Source organism: Stegastes partitus, unplaced genomic scaffold, assembly GCF_000690725.1.
Source record: "Stegastes partitus isolate 25-593 unplaced genomic scaffold, Stegastes_partitus-1.0.2 Scaffold852, whole genome shotgun sequence".
Taxonomy (NCBI): domain Eukaryota; kingdom Metazoa; phylum Chordata; class Actinopteri; family Pomacentridae; genus Stegastes; species Stegastes partitus.
In genome coordinates, this window is record NW_007578583.1 from 351,925 (window position 1) to 361,960 (window position 10,036).

At 41.7% G+C, this 10,036-nt stretch overlaps 1 protein-coding gene across 3 annotated transcripts in view; it reads right to left on the reverse strand.

Annotated features, from left to right (window-relative positions):
* Positions 1–4,901, reverse strand: part of LOC103365563 (DENN domain-containing protein 1A-like) — a 57,544-nt gene extending 52,643 nt beyond the window's left edge. The window contains exons 1-3 of one of the 3 annotated variants that reach the window (XM_008293031.1): positions 4,508–4,901; positions 2,757–2,837; positions 1,386–1,445 (exon numbers count right to left, since the gene is read on the reverse strand). In XM_008293031.1, the coding sequence (XP_008291253.1) occupies positions 1,386–1,445; positions 2,757–2,819 (123 nt within the window). In that variant the 5' untranslated portion in view covers positions 2,820–2,837; positions 4,508–4,901. The remainder of the gene's footprint in view (positions 1–1,385; positions 1,446–2,756; positions 2,838–4,507) is intronic. The other 2 variants (XM_008293030.1, XM_008293032.1) reach the window with 2 other exon arrangements.
* Positions 4,902–10,036: the final 5,135 nt, after the last annotated feature.

The window sequence follows — 10,036 nt, forward strand, 5'->3', positions numbered from 1 at the left end:
GAGGCAGAAAACCTCATGAATACGCATCCAGTGTGAGAAGTTGTTAGAAGTGACCAGAAGCTCTCTTCCCTGTTTAAAGCAACATCAGGCTTAAAATATAACTTCATGTTCGCAATAGGATTTGTTTTTATTTTTTTATTCAAAATACCAGCCAATTGTTTTACTGCAAGAAGAAGCACAACTCAACCCAAGTGTTTTGCTTTTTGGATGTTTATTTATTTATTTTTTGCTAATCATGGGCTTATTGTGATGAAAATCATTGCCGTGTGGTGACAAGTGTGAACTCTGACGTCCTAAAGCCCATGTTTGTCTTCTATTTAAAGAAATACTGCTGGTTGGTTTGTGGTTACGCCGTAGCTGAGCAGCATCGTATCGTTATACTATAAATAAATACATAAAAATAAGATTACTGCTACTACATAATTACATAAAATCATTACACTTAAATATTCACACATGATAGAAGACGGCGAGCTTATGTTGGTAATTAGCTGTCATAAAACACATTAAATAGCTGTACGTTAAATCAGCCTGCTGAGAGAAATCTGAGCTTTTCATAGTAAACTTGATGTATTTCTGCCTCCTTTCTAGAACATGCACTAAAGCTCCTTCCTGAAACATTTCTAGAAGTTTACTTTTATCTGGAAATGAATGAACATGGAGCCTCTCAGTGATCTTTAATGAACGACACGAGGAAAGGAAAACCTATCCAGCTAAAACAAAGACTAGCATTAGAGTAATTAAAATAAAATAACAGATAGATAAATAAACAGAGTGTGATAAAAGAGGTTGAGCACAACCATCCATAGCTGTGTACAGTAACTACAGTGTGGTGCATCTGTTTCTCTTCTCTTGTGCTAAATAATGTTTCCCTGTTGGTCTACAAATTCATGGCATTGTGATAATCACAAGCCGTGCTCCCTTAGTCAGCCCAGGCTTTCATTGGCTGTTTGCTTGCTTATCTGCTTTTTTCTTGTTCTTTCGAAGACTTGTTTATATAAAACCATTGAAAGTGGGTTAACTGGAAAGGCATCAAGGAGATTTTTTGAGCACAATTGCCTTTGCTTTAAACATAAAGAGAAGGGAGAGAAAAAAAAAAAAACAGAAAAAACTTTTGATATTCAGAGAGAGAATATAGCAGTGTGGAAGGGCATTAATCATTTACAAAGTTTGATTGTTTTCCAGAGGAGAAGAAACATACACCAAGGCCCAGGATAGTTTGTTTTTGTTATATTTAAAAAGATAGCGCAGCTTATTTGGCCAAATTGGAAATCCGTGGCTCCCATGCGATTAGTATAGCAGCAGTTTCATATTTCACAGCAGCAGCAGCAGCCTCCTTCCCTCCTCCTCCCTCCTCTGCCGCTCACTCATTCCCCTCCACTCACCGGCTCCTTGCTTCGCCGATCTCTCAGTACTTGCCCAGTGGCAATATACAACTGCTCATTCTTGCACAATGAGAGAGAGGAGAGAGGAGAGAGAGCAAAACAGGGTTCACACATGAAAGGGGACAATGATTCTTCTTCTTGGCTGCCATGATAAAACAAAAAACACTCTTTAAGGGCATAATTCTGCTTCATCAATTAAATATCAAACTAGTGGCTCCTCCAGAAGAGAGATGAAGCTATCACCTCTGTTCTCCAGGGCTTCTTTTCCAATGAAGCTCCCGGATTCAGATGAAAAGGTTTCGTTCACATATACAGCCGGTTAAAAAAAAAAAAAAAAAACTGACATAAAGGAAAAATAAATCACTCGGAATCTTAATTGACCTTGTTAACCTTCACAGAGATATATTGATTACCTCATATTAGTCTTGTTATGTTGTAAATTCATCTGTGTAATTAGATGTGTATCCTTCTGAGACCTTTTGCTGCAGAAACAGTTGCTTGTTTAATTGGTCCAACAAAAAAAAAAAAAAAAAAAAGGAAAGGAGCGGTGGTCCTCGAGGACAAAGGCTGACACTCTTTTGATCCCATTACTGTCTGGAGTCTCAACAACTTAAAAAAAAAAAACACACACATTGCGATATCAGTGAACAGAACACTACGAGCTTCGCGGGCCCAATGAAAACATCCCACTTAAACAGAACCGGGCTTATGGAAGCGGCAACCGCTGGAGTGTTTTATGTATGAGCCGGAGAGCAGAGATTGTGTCAGAGTTAACTCAAACACAGGCCGACTTTGAGGGACCTGGGCTCGTTAAGCCATTTCGGTTTTTTGATAAGCAGCAGACATGACGAGTTGTGAAAGGACCCTTCAAGTTTACACGTGTCCGGCTCGGACTTATCACACGGAAACCTGTTAGCGCCACTTCTTGTTTCCAAACACGGTGTCAGTCCTGGGCCCTCTCCGTCTCTCTGTTCCTGCCCGCTGTGTCTTAACCTCCTCCTGCTCTGTACTTTCTGTCTCCTCCGCAAATCCCTCATTTATCTTCTCCATCTCAACCTCTAGCCTTCGTCAGTCTCTCCCCGTCTCTGCCTGTCTGCCCCGTTTCCTCTCTGTTTTACGCCGATGCTGTGTCAATTTCACTTCTCTCTCATTATTCCTCCCTTTTAGTCTCAACTTTTTTTTGTTTTAAATTTCGTCTTCGGCGTCTCTAATTCTGCTTCAGCCAGCTGTTGTCGTCTCCTCTCCTTCTCGTCGCTCTCCTCCTTGAAGCAGCACACTGCTACAGTAACCTACCTGTCCCCTTTTTCCTTCTTTCTGTCTCTATCTCAGCTGTCTGCCTCTGACAAGTGGGAATATAAGATCTATACCTACCACACTCAGGTTGACTGGCGTGAAGGGCTTTGGCACGGGAAGATCATAGAGAGAATTCAGCATGTCATTCAAGTCATTTTCCTAGGGGAGAGAAACAAACAAAAGGGAGAGAAAAAAAAACAACATAAAAACACGGGACACATAAATTTTATTTACTTGTTTTTGTTGATGTCACAAGTTACGTGTCAATCCTAACAACAGCGCCGGGACGGGCGCTGCTGCAGACCAGAGGGCAATCCTGCAGCGAGGCCTGAAGGGCTCGGCAACATCCGACTGACATATGTTTAACGAGAAATGGTGAGGTTAAAAGACGGCTGAGCGTGGGGCTGCAGACGCTTATTATCCTGCAGCGTTGATTTACGGTTGGAGAGCGGGCTGTCAGTAATTAAGCAGGGGTCCCCAGTCCAAAGACAGGGGCTCTAGGAAGCCGTCGGAGAGCTGGTCTGACCACAGAACAGGCCCTGAGATTATTCTTCCAGCATTTATGAGCACTTCGACAAGAGTGCTGTTTACACACTGGGATCCGACAACCGAGGGGGGCAACTTAAACTAAACTACCGCGAACACGGAGGCTGGATATTGTTGTTAGTTTTAGCTTCTTATTCCGCCGCCCTCTCTAAGAACTTTTTTTATTCTGTGTTTTTTTCTGTGTGTACGTAGAGGGGGGAGAAAGAGAAGCAATGGGCGGTCATATACAGTAAAGAGAGGCCGGGTGGGAGGGAGGGAGGGAGGCAGGGAGGGAGGGGGTGTTAGGGTGTGTTCAATCGAACAGCCTCCTGTCATGAGAGGCTCAATGCTCACACGCATGGTCAGCAACACGGCCTGGGGAAACAGTTCATTTACCCCTCGCCTTAAACCCTCATCGCTCTTCTGTCTTCCCTCGTCTGTCAACATCTCCCTCTCGCCTGGAACGGACAGCGGGGTAAATAGAAACCAAATCATGCACACTAACACTTCAGTCACCCAGGATTTCCAGCTATCTTTCTGTCTCTCACACACACACACACACACACAGAAAACTGTTTGTTTTTCCTCTCCCCACATTAGATTATTCTGCTGCTTTCAATTGCAGAGTTTTGCATGTCGAATGTTTATGTGATGCGTTTGTGACTGTCTACTTTGGCGAGACACTTTGTCCTGATCACCGCTCTCTGAGGATGGTGGAAGAGGCAGCGACTACATGACAATTGAAAGTGGTCCCAGAGCTCCCTGCACATCTCCCCTGCTCTCTCCGTCTCCCCTCCTTCCTCCCCTCTCTGCAGTCTAAACAGTGGAACATCACCTACACCCTATGCACTAGACGCTGCACATCTCCCCAGTTTGTTGCATATTTTACATTTCCCCTCCCTTTTGCTCGTACAATGCAGTGAATAGTCAGGGGAAAAGACTTTTGTGAAGTGCGAGCGTTCCTGTGTGTGTTTGAGTGTGTATTTCTTTTTTTTTTTTTTTTTTTGTCTTAACGATTTGTTTTCCAGTAAATCATCAGGAATAACTTCCAGTGTCAGATCAGCGTTTGGTCTGTGAAATGTCAACACTGTTGCTGCTAACAACAGGAACCGAGTCGAGCCCAAGACGGCGAACAAAACTTGCGCACAAAAGACGACACGTGCGGCGCGCAGGGGAACAGGATGGAGGCAAATAGCTTCACCCACAATACAGTTACACAAACCGGGGGCTCCGTCGAATCACGCTCCAGCTTTTGTTTTTTGCACACGTTCACACGCGGCACCGTCTATTTAATTACAAATTACCTGTTGTTTTCCAAGGTAGTCTGCCAGCGTATTTAGCAGCTTGTAGTAGATTTCAAACCACGGAAGATAACTGCAAGAGAGAGAAACGAATTAATTCATTCATTTTATCATCATCTAGAAGAAACAAACAATCAAAGCAGATCATTTAAAACACAAGAACTCCAGAAAACTTTACTGCGCGCTGCAACTCTATCTTGGTGTCAGACCGTCTATAAATAATTTCCCCGCCTGACCTATTGCTTACAGATCAAATGGATGCAGGGCGCTGATAATGGATTCTGTTCCCAGTCGCACCTCCTCCAAAGCACAAAGTCACTGAGGAAAAGTAAATGCTATCTTGTCCCTATTATGACATTCTTTCATATCCGAGGCCCTCGCGTGCTACGAATTCCTGTCATGTCTGCTCTTTAAACAAATAGTAAGGGAGAGTAGAAGAAGAAGAAGAAACACAATGGATTTTAGATTCTTTAAGAAAGAAAAAAACACACACACCACAGCTTTCATGTGATGCGGAGGGATGCTATGGTTTACAAGCATGCTGCTCCCAGATGCACAGACTTAACAAAAATGCAGCTCAAGATGCCTCCTGCCTCCCCCCCCGCCTCCCCTCCTCTCCACCTCCTCCTCCTTCTGCCCCTGTCTCTGCTGCTTTTTTATGTCCTTCACATTTAAAAATAAATAAATAAAAAAAAATCTTAGCCTTATGTTATTAATGTAAGACAAAAAAGAAATCATTAACTAGCTCAAAATAATTTATACGGCCGTGTTTGTGTTAAAGCTAATCACTGAGCACACCCACCATAAGCTAAAAGCATCTGCAGCATGGCTTTCTTTACCAGGCTGACATATTCTTGGCCAAGTCAACTTGCTTTCTCGGTGGAAGATGGCCAACATTTTCTTTTGGCATAAAAGCTGTGAGGGCTCAGTTCATTTAATGTTATGCAATCAAATAATAAAAACATGGTGTCTTATCAGGTTATTGAATTTTTATTAAGTTTAGGGTTTTAACATGCAGTTTTAAACACTGCATGTATAATGATCCTGGATAAGAACTTCTTCGCATTGCGATTAAATAAACAGAGACCCCCATTAATGCTTCATTAACTTGCCTGGATGCAGAGGTTCAAAAATAAATTAGTGGCCAAACGAGCCAGTCAATCAAAAGTGGATTTTTTTTTTTTATTTCATTAACAAATTGAAGAGTACTTCTTAATGCCGATGAGTGTAAGACATGGAGACAATTATTTTATTCAAATTCAAAATCAGGATAAAGAGCTCCAATTTCTCCGCTACATGATGATAAACGTGAGCGTAAACTTTTGAGTGTGTGAGTTTATAAGCCAGTGAAGTCCTGCTTAAGCAGTTGGCTGGAGACGGAGGAGTTTCCAGGGCATGGGTCACTGGCTGCTCTGTAGACTGGAATTAACAGACAACAAGAAAACAATAAAGTGAACCAAATGCAAATTTTCATATCGCTAAATCCACAAGGGGCCAATGACAGGCCGGGTTCCCGGAGAAGTGCAGCCAAGCGCACCAATCAGAGAGGCTGACTGACCATTAGTCTGAAACAATCAGTCTCTTAACATGCCAATATTTTGACATCTGCATGAAGATTTACCGCAATCAGGTCACATTCGCAGGAGAGACCGAATCAAACATGCACATGTTAATTTACATGCTGACCGGATATCAACCTGAAGACCTATTTCTGCCACGTCAAACATAAATATCTGCATATGGGGTCAGTTTATGCATTACACAGAAAGTTCCGTCTGACATAATGACTAAGTGGGAGAACACAGTCTTTGTATTATCTTCCTCCTCTATGCCCTGTGTTTAAAAAACAAGGCTTCTGGACATTAATCCTTCATTTTTCACCCTTGAAGGGGATGTAAATAAGACTCTGGCTGTCAGAGCAGCCGTCAGGCCTCACAGATCTCACAGTCATTACACTCCTACACCAAGGTGCTGTAAATCCTCTGTTTTAGAGGAAAACACATGATCACTGGTGAAGGCAGCCAACCACAAATTATCAATATTCCTCCAACATATTCCGAGAATAGGTTATGTACTTTTTCTCTCTCCATTATTTAAATGCAATCAAATGAATATAAGTTAAAGATGCATTGTTTTGTTCTCCCCTCCCCTGCTCGGCTCAGCTCTCTACATGCAAAGTTAAAGTTTGGAAAGCTTAGAGAGATACTCCTACTCGTCACAGTTCATTGCTCAGATCTGTTTGTGCTTCGCAAATCCTCCGATAGAGAGAGAGGCATCTATCACTGGAGTGCTCAGTGCGTGGGGGCCTCCACAATCTCTCCTGCCATTTTAAACACATGTCTTCTCAAAGTGCCATGTACTCCAAGAATGAACCGGTTAATCTGCGACCCACTCACAGCCCGTCGTGCTCTCCAGCCAAGGCTCGGACCACCTAACAGCAGGGAAATATTTAACAGAAGACAGGACGGCGGAAGTGTCTTTCAAACTCGCAATTATGCTCTTCTGGATGGGAGCACATAAAAATGTAGCTGATAGAAGCTTCTTTTTATTTTAAATGTGTTCTTTCCAGCCTTGATAAAAATCTAGACTGAAATAAAACAAACTAAACACTCTGGTACACATAATCCCAGACTTATTTCTAAACCTTCAGCTGTTTGATTAAACATCTTTGCTGCCATAAAGAACCTGTTGGGCGCTAAGCACGACTCCTGTTCCTTCGATGAGTCTTAAATCTTCTTTAATGCACGGGCACCTGTAACCGTAAGTCATCGTACACTTTGTAGACGGCTCGGTGGAAGATTGCGTTACACCTTTACTTTCTCGGGTCAGGGGGTTAAGTACAGGGAAGGAAGTGCCGATCCACTAAGTGACCACTAACCAGAGCAATGCAGTCTCTGAAACGCATCAGCCGGGACATAAAACCGAGGGGAACATTTTTTTTATCTCCAAATTACTAACATGATAAAAAAAATCCTTCAAATGTGGAGGACGAAGAACGAGAGGAGAGGGAGGAATGACGGTACTAAACAGAACCGTTCAGATTTGTTTCAGTGTGTGTGTGTGTTTTGTTCTGTCGGAGGTTTCGCCTGAAGGGAGCGTGGTCCTTTTGGCCACGACTTAAGCAACGAGACTACAAAGGGCTGTCCACATAAAACTGTCCCACTCATTAAGGCACTTCCTCCTGTAAGCAGAGGTGACAATTTTACGGTCCCAGCACTTCAACAATCACAGACGCAAACTGTTTTAATTACTTTTATTTTATATTCTTGGGAAATGATGAATTAAATGAATGTAAACTCGCGGGCCTTTCATTAAGATTTTAACCAGGCGCGTTTTAACTGATGCTGACTTGTTTAAGAGGAACGTTATCTGTTTTCTGTCCGTTTCTCTGTGGTCACCAATCTTTTCTAACAGAGGCAATCTGTTGTCATTTCTTTAATACAGCCTCGCATAGCTAATAAGTCAGCACGGAAGCAGCTTAAAGAATAATAATAAACAAGAACGATAAACTTCTGACCGAGGACCTCGCACGAATTTACACAATTCCCACATTTCTTAGAGGAGGTATCTAAAATATTTTGCTGCTTTTAATATCTTTTGCCAGTGCAGTGGGGCTATTTAAGATTTTTTTTAAAAAAAGAAAAAGATCAGGAAAGAAAAACTGGGGAGCACACAAGCAATTTTTAAATTACAAAAAAAAAAAAAAAAAAAGGAGCACACAAGCAATTTTTAAATTACAAAAAAAAAAAAAAAAAAAGCTACTTTCTATACGTTATCTTATTATAAATGAAGCAAGCCATGCAAACTACTCAGAATGCGTAATGAATTTTATACATCATATGTCAAATGAATTAGCATGTCTAACTCAGCGAGAGGGACAGGGGAGCCTCTGCTAATTGGCAGCGAAGCTTCATGCATAATTATGGGCCAAGCGTCTTTGCTGTCGCACTGTGGCAGTAGCCAAATAACGAGGAGAAAAGAGAGGGAGAGACAGAGAGCAAGAGAGAGAGGAAGAGAAAGAGAGAGAGACGGAGAGAGGAAAGAAAAACAAAGGCCATGGAAGCTGGCCGGGAAGGGTGGGTGGTGTGGGGAGGAGGGACACTGTTCTTCACAGCAGCTCATCAGGGCAGCGACAAACCCACGACTGTCCATCAACAGCCACACACACACACACACACACACACACACACACACACACACACACACACCGACACACACACACGAGCAGCACTTACAGGAGTGCTGTTTTACACCAACAGAGAAAAGGGAAAGGCTTTGTGCTCCTTCCCCAGTTTGTTGTTTGTTAAACTGCTTAATACGTTCATTAAAAATTGATTTATTTCGTACTTTTTTCCTCGGTTTATATTAAAGTGCACGAGCCTGTCCACTGAGATTATCACCAGTGTGCTCCTTCTTTGTAATGGTAAAGTAATTACATCTGTAAAAACATTGTGTCAACATGCAATTACATGGGAATTAAATGATAATAGCCTTTGTTGGAGAGTAATTATGCGAAGAAAATGCAATTTTCCTGGGTTTGCTGTCCTCATTTATGTACGCTGTGATAGGAGAAATCCACCTATGAAATATCAAAAACTGCTAAACTTTTGGATAATTATAGGCACATCAGTAACATATTTGTGTGGGCAGATGAGAATATAAATTTGTTATTCTGGCATAGTGCAGCTTAGTGTGAAGTGTAAGAATGAATGAAATTGCTGTCTCAAAAATCTGTGTTCGCTTCTAAGATCTGCAATTTATTTTTTTTAATTTCCATCAAACTTGATAAATAAATGCAGATATTAAAAACTCAGTTCTGAGAGTAATCCATAGATAATTTGTATGAAGGGCAGAACAGACTAAACGCTGGTTTTGAACCAGTAAATACAGACAGTGGTGCTGGAACAAGTCTGTTCACACGTGTTCTCTTGATTTTGATTCAAAAACTAAAATGTGAGAGGATATGTTGGCATCTGTGAAGTGCAGGACACCTTTCAGCACATCCACTTGTTTCTGTTTTGGCATTTGTTAATTTATGGAAATTGAATATGTGGATTCTATTACAATAAAAATAACAAATATAATGATAACCAGTGTTGACGACTAAATTTAATAGGACAAAACACAGAGTATAAATTACACAGAAACAGAAAAGCACGACTGAGGGTAAATGTGTGTGTGTTACCTGAGCAGACATATGCAGACCCGGCAGCCTTGGGTGAGTCGACAGAAACCAAACCTCTGTTTGCTGTCGATGTCCGTCAGCACAAAGGTGAAATTCTGCCCCACTTGACTCTGGGAAACCCTGGGAGAGGACACGAGGGGTCAAACATAACCAAACCGCATACAGGCTTAACAATCAGGCGTGTGAAATAAGTTGCAATAAAACTATGAAATCATGCAAATTTGAAAGAAAACAAAATTCATGTTGACTTAGCTGGATCAGAAACTAGTTCTTAGTGAAAATCTCACCATCTTCAGTCCAAATCTGATGTCACATATTTCAAGTTTGACCGCTAAAAAGCTTTTTCT